Source organism: Sinohyriopsis cumingii, chromosome 2 (genome assembly GCF_028554795.1).
Source record: "Sinohyriopsis cumingii isolate HCF-2022 chromosome 2, ASM2855479v2, whole genome shotgun sequence".
NCBI lineage: Eukaryota > Metazoa > Mollusca > Bivalvia > Unionida > Unionidae > Sinohyriopsis > Sinohyriopsis cumingii.
In genome coordinates, this window is record NC_142962.1 from 126,080,251 (window position 1) to 126,096,607 (window position 16,357).

Below are 16,357 nucleotides of genomic sequence, written 5' to 3' on the forward strand. Positions count from 1 at the left end.
TAGATGGCCTGAGGACTTCCCACTGATGTTCCTGTATGCCCAGCACTTGTCCAGGACATCCGAATTCTACTAGATGGCCTAAGGACTTCCCATTGATGTTCCTGTATGCCCAGCACTTGAACTGGACATTAGAATTCTACTGTTAAATTTACTAAGGACTTCCTGTTGATGTTCCTTTATGCCCAGCACTTGTCCAGCACATAAGAATTCTACTACTAAATTTTACTAAGGACATCCCATTGATGTCCCTTTATGCCCAGCACTTATCTAGGACATCAGAATTCTACTACTAAATGTACTAAGGACTTCCCATTGATGTTCCTGTATGCCCAGCACTTGTCCAGGACATTAGAATTCTACTACTAAATGTACTAAGGACTTCCCATTGATGTTCCTATATGCCCAGCACTTGTCCAGGACATCAGAATTCTACTACTAAATGTACTAAGGACTTCCCATTGATGTTCCTATATGCTCAACATCTTCAGGACATCAGAATTCTGCTACTAGATGGCCCCTTAGGACTTCCATTGATGTTCCTATATGCCCAACATCTTCTTCAGGACATCAGAATTCTACTACTAGATGGCCCCTTAGGACTTCCATTGATGTTCCTATATGCCCAACATCTTCTTCAAGACATCAGAATTCTACTACTAGATGGCCCCTTAGGACTTCCATTGATGTTCCTATATGCCCAACATGTTCTTCAGGACATCAGAATTCTACTACTAGATGGCCCCTTAGGACTTCCATTGATGTTCCTATATGCCCAACATCTTCTTCAGGACATCAGAATTCTGCTACTAGATGGCCCCTTAGGACTTCCATTGATGTTCCTATATGCCCAACATCTTCAAGACATCAGAATTCTACTACTAGATGGCCCCTTAGGACTTCCATTGATATTCCCTTATGTCCAGATAATAATGCCTGTTATTGATATTCCTATATGCCCAGATAATAATGCCTGTCATACCAGCTGTTCAGAATAAAACCCCGGAAAGAACCACCGACCCACAAGAAGCCACTGTATTGGTACAATAATGGACTTTCATAACATAGTGTACAGAGCCTGTTGTGAATGTTTCTATCCATTTTTGTTTGCTTTTTGTTTAGCCTCATACTGTGAAGGGTATTTAACAGTTGTAAGTCTTGCAAATGTTTATTTGTACACAAATGTTATATATAGACTTAAAGAAATTTTTCATATCTTGCCTTATTAATGATGATGTAATTGACACAACAATGATGTCAAATTATTTATTTACAAGTATACTTATAAAGTATAATATACCTAGCAAAGACCCTGAAGGAATAAAGTATGAATATATGACTGATTTCCTGTCTTATGTGTATTTAGTTTTTGGGGCTTGACATGTGTCCATGATTGACGATTGAGTTTTGATATGTACCTGCTAAGTGTCGTGTTTGTAAGTTATAGATAGATGTTTACTTGGGTTATAGTTCAAGTCCTAGCCTTGTTTATGACATTACGAGGTTCTAGAAATGAATCAGTTTACAGAATGACAGCTTCTGCTCAGCCACTGCCTGCAACATCATTGGGAGAGTGTAGTTGTTTTTTTTCCACAGATGATTCAGGTCCAGGGCACCATAAAGTCTGACATGACAGTTCAAAATTATTAGCATTTTTATTTAGAGCTAGTTGCTCAATGCAAAATGTTCACAGTAAAATAAAATTTCTTTGCTTATGGCATGTAATATGCTTATGTCCATATATTATACTTGAAGTACATCTTTTCATTAGATCAAAGACAATTTATATGTACAATTATGTTTTAAACTATATTGATATATGATATTGAAATATTTACTGTTTTCTTTTTTAATCATTTTTAGGCACTTCCATGCATTTCAACAGGAATATATGGTAAGTTTAAGATGGGAGGATTTGCCATATTTGTGATAATGGTGGTGGGTACCACTCCGCCAAGAGAGGAGAGTCCTGATCAGAGGTCACCTTGCTTGACAACACAGTAGTCAAGTTTTAGCTCACCTCGTCTGTGTTTACAGTATGGCAATGTACCTGTGATCTGTCAGTCAACACTTGCTTGTGAACTCTCTAGAGGCTTCATTTTTGAAGAGAATGTAATCAGGTTTGGTCTGTAAACTTTTATAATAAAGATCTTGGATGAGTTCAGCTTTGTGCTGTCAGCATCTCTGCATGTTAATGAGGCATTCTTGCAGGTGATTGGCTCAGCCTGTAAATGCTGTAGGAACTTCATATTTGAATAGATTGTGATCAAAAAGGTACATAAGTTTATCTGTTAGAGATCTTGAATGAATTTAATTATGAGCTACAACATATTAATGAGGCATTCTTTTATGTGATTGGTTGAGCTTGTGAAAACACTGTAGAGGCTTTTTCCAACAGATTGTGATCATATTTGGTTGATATGCTTTATATGCCATATATACTCATGTATAAACCCGTTTGCATATAAGCCGACTCCCCAAACTGAATAGGTATAAACACTAAAAGTTCATGACCCACATATAATCCAACTCAAAACTCCGAGACATCACAAGATGCATGTGGTAAGTTCTAAATGCATTTATTTAGGCAAACTTATATTAACAAAAATTACATGTATACTTCTGTTGGAGTTGGCATGCTTGATTATTAAAAAGAAATGGTATAATCTTGTTTGAAAAGTAATTTATTTAATTTTCTGTTTTCTTATTGTTTCTGCCTAATTCAGATTTTTTTATAACTTGATTGAATGATGACAAAAATTGAGCATCCGCTGGTAGCTGTGACACTACATATCTCTTTTGACTCAATTATTGTTTTTACATTATTGCATTAGACACTTTATATCAGTGCACCAGTAATTATGATTTTATTTTACCTTGAAATTTAACTCATTAAAATGTGATCCCAGTATGACAACACAATGAACAACAACACGTTTGATTGTTTGCAATCAGGCTATTGAGCGTATCTACATAATGGCGCCACCACCTGTGCATTGTAGGTTTGAACACACACTGAATGAAGTACATTCCGCTAAATGAAGTACATTCCTTGGAGTTGAATCATGGGCACCACTGCACTAAACTTTAATGATATCTCCAATTACAATAATGAAGTTTCAGAATTAATGCTTCAAAAATGATGCTAATATCATAAAAGCTAAGTCATGGTTTCCTTTATGTAAGCGACCTTACACCTTAACTGTCAATTCTCACACCAGGAGGGAGGAAAACAAAAAGAATTAATCCCAATTTTTGAAGTCGTTCCACCTCTATCTCCCAATTTCATAATATCCCCCCGATTTTTGCAGTGAACTCCTGATTATTACATTATGTCTTTGACTTTCATTTCTCCTAAACAAAAAAATGTCTTGCATAAATAGATATATTGTATGCAGTCTATGGAAGCCATGTTCTGTTGTATCACCTGTGCATATTGTTGTGACGAAATAGTTACTTTACTAGAAAGAATTCACTTCTTCACTAATTAGACTGTTTAAACATTATTCACGTAAATTTATGATTTTTTTTATACCTCTAAAACAATACAAAAATCAGAAAATAAACCAGAACAAAAAATAAACCACAACAATAAAATTGTTGACAATTAATTTCATTCCCAAGTATGATCACTATGAATGCTGTAACTCCATATGCTAAAGTGCCATTCCCACCAAAAATCTTACAAGAGTGAACACCTGGCATTTTATACCATATAATACGAATAATAACATCATTAAACTAAAAGAAGGAATTAAAATACATAACATGCCGCATACGTGTCCTCAAAAAACTAATTCAGAATACATATGTTTTACAGTAAACAATACTTAATACTAAATGCCTTAAGAGTTGACAGTATGGAAATAAGTTTGGATATACAATGAGGGGGAAATGGTTGCCACATGTTCAATACCATGAGGCTACCTATTTATGCACCTTTAGTTAACAAAATTGGGCATCCTTTATTTGCCAATCAATTGCTGGTGGTTGCATAACACACAGTAGTGTGGAACATGGTTTCTTTGAATTAGGACAGAGGGCCAGTCGTTTTCACAAAATAGTTGCATCGATAAGGATTAACTTTTACTTAGTCACACTGGCATTCTTGCTTGTTTATTTAAGACTAACCTTTAGCTGTTGTGCAGTTTGGCCACAGCTGACCAGAACATGAAAACAGGGTAATTTCTGGAGGAAAATAAGGCACGTCACAGGGAGAAAAGGCACATCCTTTGTGAATTTCATGCATATTGGAGTCGGAAGATCGGTCAATATTTATTGACAACAAGGCTTAAAAAATGCCACAAAAAGCCCCCCCTGATGTTAGGTTCCAGTTTCCCAATTTTTATAAATTCAGTCTCCCTACAAGGCTTTTGAAAAGTTGACAGGTTCCCTTTACACCCCATTTTACAAATCTATGGTAATTGTGCTAATATTATGGAATGAAAGACAATTATACATCAATATACTGGTATAGTTGCCGGTCAAAATTCCTTCTTAACACAATCCATTTTCATGGTCTTAATAATTAACTGGCCTATATTACTGTTGGAAAACAAAAGACAAATCTGCCAACAAAGGAGATGTGGAAACAAAGTTTTCCAAGGTGTGGAAAGTTATGTTGTCCAGCCAAAACACAAAACTAGAATAGACTGATGATCTCAGTTGATCTTTGAGAATTTTAGCCTTTATTATTACCACTCTTTGTGAACATGTAACAGTTATGCTGGTTATGTGCCTTGTACAATTAAATGTGTGTACCTTTTCATAAATATTACTTCAGTTTGTAGGATTGCTTATATCATTGAAAATTAGTAACTCATGAGCACCTGATTCAACATAAATGAAACAGTTATTAAGGACTAGCTGAAATGTTATCTGGAAGAATGCAATTTAGTCAAAACAGTGAATAAAGCAAAATGGGCATCTAATATGTTTGAGAATAAATGAGGATTTAAGTGATGCAATGCACAATTTGCACTGTGTAAGTAATGTACGTTCAGCCTGGTCTCCCGGGTGAACTCAACCGGCTAGTGAATTATGAAGTCTGTATTTACCTTTATTTAAATTTGTGTTGGAGAAATCAGAAAATATGCACATGCAAAATAATAATAAAATCAATCATAGTACTTTATAACAGTTTAATAAGTGTCGGGACACCGAAAATGATTTTTTTTTACATGCATATCAGTTATAGAACACTGAACAAATGATTTTTTCGTGTCCCAAGATTTACAGCCATTACAGTAATCAACAAAAAGACTTAAAAACTGTCAAGTTTAGACACTGCTTAGCAGGTAAGCTGACCCCCCCCCCACCTCTTCCAGGCCTTTATTTTTTCCTAAGTTATTTGGCTTATAAGTGAGTACATATTGTAATTAAGATCTTGATTGAGTTTGATTATGACTTTGAGAACAGGAATAACTTCCTGGACAGAGGCAATTTACCTAACATTTTACACGATTATAGTCCTTTCAATATGGTACCTGTTTGCCTATTTAATGAAAGTAAGGAAAGTAACCTACTGTAATTTATGTTATTTTTTGGTACTGGTATATTTTTTTGCACATCGAATTAGGTATTCTTAATCAGTCCTTTAATTTTTGGGCAGGAAATTTGAAGGAAAGATTTACAAGTGCAAAAGAGATTGAAATATTAGTTAAGTTTGTAACGAGAAAGAACATTGATAGCATGTACAGTTCAGGAATTGTTTTGTCATTCACAGTTTACAAATATTTCAGAGATACCTAACTATGATTTAGATAGGTCAAACAACCAGTACTTTTTTTGTTGCTAAGTATATGTTTGATATAATAGCATCTGAAAAGCATACTTATTTCTTAACTTCGGGTAAGTATTTAATTGAGACATCAATGAAAAGATAGCAAATATATTTGTATTGCTGCTAATATTGGCAATAAGTTATTATTTGCATTGCCTTGTTATATTTTTGCATTCTGTCATTATCATCCTGTCATTATTGATGTTATTATCGTGGATGAAACAATATTTTTGCCTTATTCATGTTTGAGACATTCTCTTTATTTACATTCACCTATTATTTTTAAAAACAAATTTATGTTGACAACAGGTAAAATAAACTTTAATTTATCTGTGTCCAGTGAACTGTATTATGCTTTTTATTTATTATTATTTAGAACTTAAAATTTCTTGCAGAATAATTGAACAGGAGATTAAGAAATTAAAAAAAAAATAATCAGTTTGTAAAAATGCTGAAAGGCATTAAGTCATCTCATTTTAAAAGGGTAATTGATTTCTCAATTGAGAATCTAAGCATATTCTTTGATTTACCGTTCTGCTGTTATCTTTGTTGGCTACAACTCAGTCACTGTCACAAAGCACCATTGCATATTGTCACCTGTTTTAAAACAAGAGTTCATAGGCAGTTTCTTGTGTTTTTTTTATTTTTTAGTGAAATACAAATTTTGTTATTCTTATTCTTCAAGCTACCCTTCTTTGCCTGTTTTTATCAGTGAGAACAAAGAAGGAGTCGTGTACATACAAGTGTCTTCCTTTTTTATTATAATGGTCATAGAGCACAAGAGCTTATGGATTTTTTTTGGCCATCATCCATCCATCTGTTGGCACAAGTTTATTATCACCACTCCTAAACTGCTTGGAGTATAGACATGAAATTTGCACACCATACACATTCATCTCATGGTCTAGTTGGTCCTAGATGAAAATGGCACTGCTCAGACAACCAATCTGACCACAACAGCAGCCATCTTGAAAATCTTGTAGCTGCTGTTTTACAAGAATGGATGGTCATATCAACATGGGGTTTTCACTAAAAGACCTCTTATGATGTTTCCTTTGTCCTAAATGGAAAGGGTGCTGATTTGACATCTAATATGGCTACCATGGCAGCTATCTTCAAAATCTTGTTTTTGCTGCTTCTCCTGAATGGAAAAGTCATATGGACCCGAGGTTTTAACTGGTAGACTTTGTATGATATTTAGGTGGTCCTGAGTGAAAATGGTGTCACTTTGATATCTGATGTGGCCATTACAGTGGTGATCTTGGAATACTTGTTATGACTTCTTCCCTGAATGGCTGGTAATATCAACATGGAGTTTTCACTAAATGGTTTCTATGATATCTTGTTGGACCTAAATGCTAATGGTGCCAATCTAAATTTCAATATGGTTGCCACAGTATTCATTTGGAAATTCTTATTATTGTTACTACTCCTGAACAGTCATATTGATATGGGTTTGTTTCACCAGAAGAGTTCTGACATTGTCTAATCAGTCCTAAGTAGCCATCTTGAAAATCCTGTTATTGCTACTTGTTCTGTATGGTTGGTTATATAAAGATGAAGTTTTCACTGCATTACTTAGTATCGTGTCTTGTTGATACCAAATAAAAATGGTGTTAACCTGATATCCAGTATGGTCTCTAGAGCAGCCATCTTAAAAATCACTATGTCTTCTGAACAGAAAGTCATATTGACATGGGGTTTTCACTATTAGACTATTTATAATGTCTGGTTGGTCCTAAATAAAAATGATGACTCTTGCCCATCCAGTATGGACTGCTGCAGCTGCCATCTTAAATATCTTGTTATTGCTACTTCTCTGGAATGGATGGTCATATCAACTTAGAGCTTTTACTAAAAGACTTCTTTTGATGTCAAATTGATCCTAAATGAAAATGATGCAAATTAACCTTCATTAGGTGGCCATATGGAAAATAGTACTAGTACTCATCCCTAATGGATGGTATATCAACGTGGGATTTTAACCACTGGACTTATTATGATACCTACTTGGTAATAAATGAAAATGGTGCAAGACGTACATTGAATATGGCTGCCATGGTGGCTGTCTTGAAATCTTGTCACTACTCTCCCTTGAATGGATGGTCATATTTGCATTTTCACTGAAAAGATTTTAATTTATCTGTTTGGAAATTGAAAATTGTGCCAAGTGACACCCAATGTCTACCACTGCAGCTAATACGAAAATCTTGTTTTCACTGAAAAATATCGAGATCGTTTTAACACTCAGCAATTAAAAGGAAGAAATATTCTTATTGAAAATTCATTTTGCCCAGAAGAGCATCAGTCCCTTCAAGGGACTCTTGTTTGTTATAGGTATCAGCTTTTAAATTTATTTACCATTCATATTTATTCTGAATGGCAAATATTCTTATTACCACCAACAGCTGATATTTTCTTTTCCTTACTGGTAGCTTCATTTCTGTACTGACAGCTTCATTTCCCTACTGGTAACTTAATTTCCTTACTGATAGGTTCATTTCCTTACTGATAGCTTCATTCCCCTACTGATAACTTCATTTCCATACTGATAGCTTAATTTCCCTACTGGAGGCTTAATTTCCTTACTGGTAGCTTACTTTCCTTACTGATAGCTTCATTTCCTTACTGTTAGCTTAATTTCCATACTGATAACTTAATTTCCTTACTGATAGCTTTATTTCCCTACTGGTAACTTCACTTCTGTACTGATAGCTTCATTTCCTTACTGTTTTGGACTCATCTGTAGACCCTCATTCAGGCATCGATTAGAATTACATGTACAGTAAATTTGGTGTCTCTGGGCATTTGTTAAGTAGCATGTATCAACTCTTCCTAGCCATTTTGTGTTTTTTTAAAATGATGTATCATTGGCTGTCATCATTCAAGCAGGAATGAACTATTTAGAGGTGTTAACTGACAGTGAAATATGACTTGGCACTGAAATGGCAACAGCCTTGTACATGAGGATGATACAGTGACAATGTAACTGCAGTTTTGTACATGAGGATGATAGTCAAAATGTAACTGAACCCTTTACATAATGATGATACAGTCACAATGTAACTGTGCAGCCTGGTACATGAGGATGATACAGTCAAAATGTATCTGCAGCCTTGTACATGAAGATGATACAATCACAATGTAACTGTGCAGCCTTGTACATGAGAATGTTACAGTCACAATGTAACTGTGCAGCCTTGTACATGAGGATGATACAGTCACAATGTAACTGTGCAGCCTTGTACCTGAGGATGTTACAGTCACAGTGTAACTGTGCAGCCTTGTACATAAAGATGATACAATCACAATGTAACTGTGCAGCCTTGTACATGAGGATGATACAGTCACAATGTAACTGTGCAGCCTTATACATGAGAATGATAAAATTACAATGTAACTGAAAAAAGAAGAGTATGATCACCTTGTACAATCTCTATCTCTCCATTGTCAACAAAGCACTGTAACAGCTCCAAAAGATACCACTCTGAATACAGTCTTACACCCAGATACATTATTATTTCATCCATATCTCTCTCTCTCTCTCTCTCTCTCACACACACACACACACACACACTTATAACAACAAAAGTCTTTGGTGTTTTTTTGTTTTTGTATTTTTGTTATTAAATTCATGAGGTTAAAGTTACAGTAATAAAAATAGTTTAGCCATCTTGATAACTAGTTTATGACCTGGATGATAGGACGAAGAATCTGTCTGCAATACAAGAGTCTGTTGACCAATCCTGATTTTTTACCATTTGCTCAGAAACATGTTATCAAAAGAAATAGTGACATGTACAAGAAAAATCAGACAACAATTGTTCCTGTTTGTTTTTTATTAGTACATTTATGTCAGAAAGTTTTGGATATCTTTTTTTTTAGTCTAGTTTCGTTATTGTTTCATACACAGTCAACATTCTGAACTAACAAATATGTTTTTAAGTATATTTTTGTGAACTTGAAGAAAGAAAAATTTAGGTACAAAAAAAATTACAGAATTACTTTATGATAAAGACTGTTGGAAATCATTGTTTTGGGGTTATCTTTGAATCCAATGAAAATTGCAAAATTAGGGATAAGCCAGTTTAGAAAGTTAACATGTAAAATGTTCACCACCTCACAGTATAGGTGAATTTCTAACTTAGGTTATCATCCCTGACAACCTGCTGCCCCATTCAGCACCCTCTCGGCAAGTTTCTTCTTCTATCTGCCTAAGTTATTAAAGATTTACAATTACAAACCTTTTTCTCTCTGCTTGATTCTGTGATGTGTTGGGAAGATATCACCTTCCATGCCTTCATAGAGGAAGATTTTTGGCTACTGCCTTCATAGTTCTGTTGTTGTTCTCATGCTTTTTTGATGTCCTGCTTTAACATTCATACATCTGTGAACATTTTAATCAAAAAGTACCAGCCTTCATAAAACAGTGACCTCATTTGGGTCATATCTTCAGCATTTTGCATTGTTATGAGAGGTAACTGCAAGACGCTAGAATCAATAGAATTTTCTTCTCACATTGAAGATTCTTGTTTGGCTTCACTTGGCCTTTTACAGAAATTCAATTGTCAGTTTTGCAAATCTAGCTCCCATCCATTGCCAGATACATTGCAAGTCTGGGCATGTCAAAGTATTCTTTGATATGTATGTTCATTAAGAGCTTCCAAGACATGGAACAACTGGTTCACAACTTTATAGGTGTCATTTCCATGCTCAATAGCTTTGCCAAGATTCAACCAGTGTGCATGACTCAGCTGTCAATCAGGGTAGCTCAGCATTCCCTTACTAATTATATTTACTTCTGGCTTGCAGTGAAAGACAGTTTCCTAGCCACATTTTTGCTCTTAAACGATTACCACAAAGTGGCCCTAACATTCCACCCTGTTTTCCAGTCTCTTTTTTTTTTAATGGAAGGAAGCCACACTCAGACCCAGCAACCTAGTGCCCTACCTTCATTATTCAGAAGGACCAGAGAAATTAGAGGAACCCCATTAAGATGCATAGATGGGGAACCACTGCTTACTGTTTGTCAACACCAGTTTTTAGAGCAACACATGTCAGGGCACAGAGAAAGAGAAAGATGGGTTTCAGACCAGTTTCTCTCCATGCCAGCTTTCTTTCAACAGAAAATGATGTTATGCATGATCATGCTGCCCTTTTCTGATATATCTATGGGAGAAAGCTTAAAGATCTCAAAATGGACTATCACCTCCAGAAGTTAGTGCAAGAAATACCATGCTGAAAGTTCAAAAGTTAGAATAGGTCTGTAATTTATTTAGGCTCTCTGAGTCAGTGCATATGTGCACCCAAGTTTAGGGTGGAAACCAATCCTCAGTGCCATCCAAGAGGAAGTTTTTGCAGACAGCACAGACCTTCAGGATGCTTACTTTAATATTCCTTTTAACAGGTCTTTAAGGAATTAATGAGGTTAACTTACAGGGACTGTGTGTACCATTTCAGGGCTTTACTATTCAGTTCAACACAGTCCCTCGCCATGGTAATATCACACTACATGACCATCTTCATGTCACTGACATCAAAGTCTTTGGGTGACATCCTCCATTAGCACAATTTAAGTAATCTTCATGCACAAATCTAGTCTTATCCCAATCTTATTGATCTTATTCATTAATCTGAGCTTAGAGTTCTAGACCTGTCTAAATCAAGTTTGTAAATGTACCAAGTAGATCATTTTTGGGTACCTACTGTCCTCTTGGAGAGTAGAATCTCAGCCCCAGGAATTGTTTGCATTGGGTCATATCAGTCATGGATTTTTTGCATATGAGACTTTGCAGATGAGTCTTCTATTTTAGCAGCAGCCAGAAGTTTGCAGTAATGATAATACTATATCAGAGTTTTGGATTAAAGGTCAGCCTTAGTATCAGCAAATGGGAATTACCTCTCTTGGCTTACTTCACATATCCCACATTGTAATAAGTGCTCAGAAATTACAGTTTGTTCAGTTCAGCCAACTGTACACATCTTCTGCCTTCATTCTTAGAAGTGGCATTCAGCCGATTCAGAATAGTCCCCTCACATCAGCCACATGGCAATGATAACCAAAGTGAATACCTTTTGATACAATGCAAGAGAAACCATCTGGAATGCTTATTTTTATTCTTGCTAACAATTCCACTTTCACCAGTTACATCTGAAGGCATTGGGGAACCAATTTCCTGAACCTGTGCCTTCTCGCTTGGGATTTGCCTTAGAAAGGTTTATTTCTTTAAATACCTTTGCATAACTGTGATCTTATTTAAACAGTAATTTTTTAACTTGCAGTGCCCATGTTTTGCATCCACTTTTGTAAAGTGATTGAAGCATTAAATAGCATTGTTTTGGATTGCCATTATTTGGCATTTGCACAAGTTTGCAAAAGATTTTACTTGTGTAATAATAATTAAAACAAAGCATCTGTCTTCCACACTTAACTAATGCTACATTGCTGTTGACCAATCTATTGATACCCAGGAAATAAGTAAATAGTTTTTCATTAGTATCAGAATATTTGTAAGCACAGATTCTGGATCAATAACAATGCTGGGGCTCACCAATTTGAACTCTTTATTTTGTAGGAAAAAATCAAGTTGCTTTTGGTAATTTTGAATCACAATTAATGAATTTTAGTTTTTGTGACCGGAGTTTAAATTAGCTGGCACCCATAGTTTTATTGCAGTGTTGACATAGTTTGCAACATTGTCAGCAAACAATAAATATAATATGTATGGTATTTCATAAAAGATTAAGATATCTGACACACAACGATATCATAATACTTGAATCATCAGCAGAGAAAGAGAAGCATTAAACTGATTTTGTCTTGTCTCGGTCTGATAAAGTCAATTAGGCCCTTGTGTATTCATCCATGTCATTTCAATTTGTCATACATTGCCTTAAAAAAATGCTAAATATTTTCAATGTACAACTTCATTGACTAAGTTCTGGTGAATGCTGTCATGTTAAACTTTATTAAAGATCTTAGAAAGTCGGTATTTAGACAGTAGAAATGTAGAAGGGACTTTCTTTTTTGTGTTGTTTTTGTACCTCTGCTTGTAGTGACAGAATATTAGCTATGGCCGAATAACCTGATCTAAATTCAGGGGGTTTATCTAACTATTGGTAATAAAAGTATATAGTGTGGGCTTCACTTCTTGTAATTATCAATAATAAAAGTATATTTTGTGGGTTTCATCTAATTACTGGTCATAAAAGTATATAGTGTGGGTTTCATGTAATTATCAGTAAAAAAAAGTGTATAGTGTGGGTTTCATGTAATTTATCAGTGTTACAAGTCTTTGTTCTTAAAATAAGTAACAGAAAAGAGTGAAGACAACAAGCTTTGTAAAATTTAACAAATAATTTATTTCCCTAGAATACTAAGTGAAAAATAAGAAATTTAAAGAACTTATGGTATTGCGAATTAAATCCCCCCAAAATAATCCAAGAATTAAAACATAAGTCCTATCATTGAAAAGTTCTAAGTGAATCTCAGTTCAAATCCCGATGAAATTGAAGATGGAAGGCAGTGACGTCTGTAATAACCTACAAAGTGCAGACATGTCAACAGTCTCTTGTTGAATCACAGAAAGTATTATTCCGGTTTTGAATTCAGTATAAATTCCAATGAATGTATTTATCCAAGAATTTTGTCAGAGCAATTTTGTATTTCCAGGGAATACAACCAATTGAATTCAGTAATTTGAAGAAAAATAAAATTCAGCCCAAACTGGTCACAACATAATATAACTTAACGTTTCAAATGTTTTAAGCTCAACTAACTATCCTTTATCAAAACATTAGTCATACAACTAACTACGACACAAAACAGATTCCCAAATGAGGGTCAAAAGTTCATTTTTCTGGAAAAAATAGAAGTTTGTTACGAATTTACACATGATACTTGTCACATAGTCCAGGTAAGACCTTGACTCAACTTAATAATTCTTACTCTGAGAATGGTAAAAAAAAATTAAAAAGTTGTTTACCAAAACTATCACTGATTTTGTAACAAGGTCAAGTCCAGTAAACAATGTTATACAATAGTGACCGCTCCAGTGGCCTGGTGGTTAGAGCATCCACCTCTGAAGCAGGTGGTCTAAGTTTGAACCCCGGCTGAGCCATACCAAAGACTTACAAAAATGGTACGAACAGCTGCCTCTCTAGGTGCTCAGCATTAAGAGGTTAGTGTTAGGACTGGTCGGACTGATGTCAGGATAATGTGACTGGGTAGGACATCATGCTACATACCTGCGGCATGATGCCCCAGTGCTAGACATCAGTATAAACTGCCACACTGCAGACTGAAAATTGTTAAAGCTACTTTAAAAACCTAATCACACACACACACACATACATTACAATAGCATGTAATGGAATAAAAAAGAAATTTAAAACTAACAAACAAACAATTTAAATTTAATATACATTACATCAGTAATAAAAGTATATAGTGTGGGCTTCATGTAATTATCAATAATAAAAGTGTATTGTGTGGGTTTCATGTAATTTGTCAGTAATAAAATGTATAGTGTGGGTTTTATGTAATTATCAGTAATAAAAGTGTATAGTGTAGGTTTCATGTAATTATCAGTAATTAAAGTATATAGTGTGGGTTTCATGTAATTATCAGTAATTAAAGTATATAATGTGGGTTTCATGTAATTATCATTAGTAAAAGTGTATTGTGTGGGTTTCATGTAATTATCAAATTTTCAGTAATAAAAATATATAGCGTGGGGTTTCATGTAATTATCTGTGATAATGTTTAGTGTGGGTTTCATGTAATTATCAGTAATAAAAGTATATACTGGTAGTATGGACTTAATGTAATTATTGGTAATAAAAATATATAGTGTTGGCTTCATCTAATTATCAGTAATAAAATTATACAGTTTGGGCTTCATTTAATTATTGGTTATGAAAATGTATAGTGTGGGCTCAAGTCTATAGTTTTTGCAATTATGAAGTCTTTCAGTTACAATTTAAACAAATATTTCATTAATTGTATTAATTAAGAGATACTTCTAATGGAATCATTCCTCACTCCATTATTATAAATTGAACAGATATTATTTTCCTTCCACATGATACGGGGAAAATACCAGAGTTCAATATATTATTAAAGATCTATGTTAAAATTGATGTAATCTGAGTGAACATCTTTAAAAAAATTTAAAATCTTATATTACCAAGTACACAAGCTTACCCAAAATATTTGTACCAGTCATGATTTGTTATACCTGTGTGTGGTATACAGAAACAAGATAATATTACTGTAGATAACTTTGCAATTCATATGCAAAATCATGTGTATGTGATATTTAATATAAATGTGAATGCATACATATATTTTAAGAGAAATAATACATCAAAAATGCTATACATGTACAGTGATTGTGGGTATTTTTCCTTCTTAAGCAGTGTTGAATTTTGACCTTGGAACTGGTCCTTTGCTCAAACATGTTATGAGCTACCAGCCATCTTGAGAGACTGCTTGGAAACTGGTCCATTGCTCAAACCTGTTCTGTGCTACCAGCCATCTTGAGAGGCTGCATTGAAACTGGTCCTTTGCTCAAACCTGTTATGGAATAGCAGCTGTCTTGAGAGACTGCTTGGAAACTGGTCCTTTGCTCAAACATGTTATGAGCTACCAGCTATCTTGAGAGACTGCTTGGAAACTAGTCCATTCCTCAGATCTGCATTGAAACTGGTCCTTTGCTCAAACCTGTTATGGAATAGCAGCTGTCTTGAGAGACTGCTTGGAAACTGGTCCTTTGCTCAAACATGTTACGAGCTACCAGCTGTCTTGAGAGACTGCTTGGAAACTAGTCCATTCCTCAGATCTGTTATGAGATGCCAGCTATCTTGAGAGACTGCTTGGAAACTAGTCCATTCCTCAGATCTGTTATGAGATGCCAGCTGTCTTGAGAGACTGCTTGGAAACTGGTCCATTGCTCAAACCTGTTATGAGATACCAGCTGTCTTGAGAGACTGCTTGGAAACTGGTCCTTTGCTCAAACCTGTTATGAGATACCAGCAGTCTTGAGAGACTGCTTGGAAACTAGTCCATTGCTCAAACCTGTTAGGAGATACCAGCTGTCTTGAGAGACTGCTTGAAAACTGGTCCATTGCTCAAACCTGTTATGAGATACCAGCTGTCTTGAGAGACTGCTTGCAAACTGGTCCTTTGCTGAAGCCTATTATGGGACTGCTTATGGCAGGCAGAAGGCATGATATCTCAGGATGTGTTTTACTATAGTAACAATGATAACAGCAGCATTGATGATGATAGTGATGAGGAAAATTCTGGCTGACTCTTGAGGAGTCCTGGATCTAGTAACAATGTCATCTCCTTAGTATGATGGGGACTGTAACAGGTATTATCCAGTCAGTGATCTGAAAATCTAAAGTTGCTTATGGTACATAGAAGAAGATACTGAATGGCAACAAGATACTGTGAAAGGGCTGATTTGATGAGATGATGTGTATATTTTAATATTAACAAAATTGAATTTTTTTTCAACAATTGTAATTTTGTCCGTTTGCATTAACAAAAATTTAGTCATTAAAAATCCCCCC

At 35.0% G+C, this 16,357-nt stretch overlaps 1 protein-coding gene across 2 annotated transcripts in view; it reads left to right on the forward strand.

Moving 5' to 3' along the window:
* Positions 1-16,357, forward strand: part of LOC149805769 (uncharacterized) — a 125,757-nt gene that overhangs the window by 44,128 nt on the left and 65,272 nt on the right. For both annotated transcript variants that reach the window (XM_089950454.1, XM_089950453.1), the window contains exon 7: positions 1,861-1,891. In XM_089950454.1, coding sequence (XP_089806580.1) covers positions 1,861-1,891 — 31 coding nt within the window. The remainder of the gene's footprint in view (positions 1-1,860; positions 1,892-16,357) is intronic.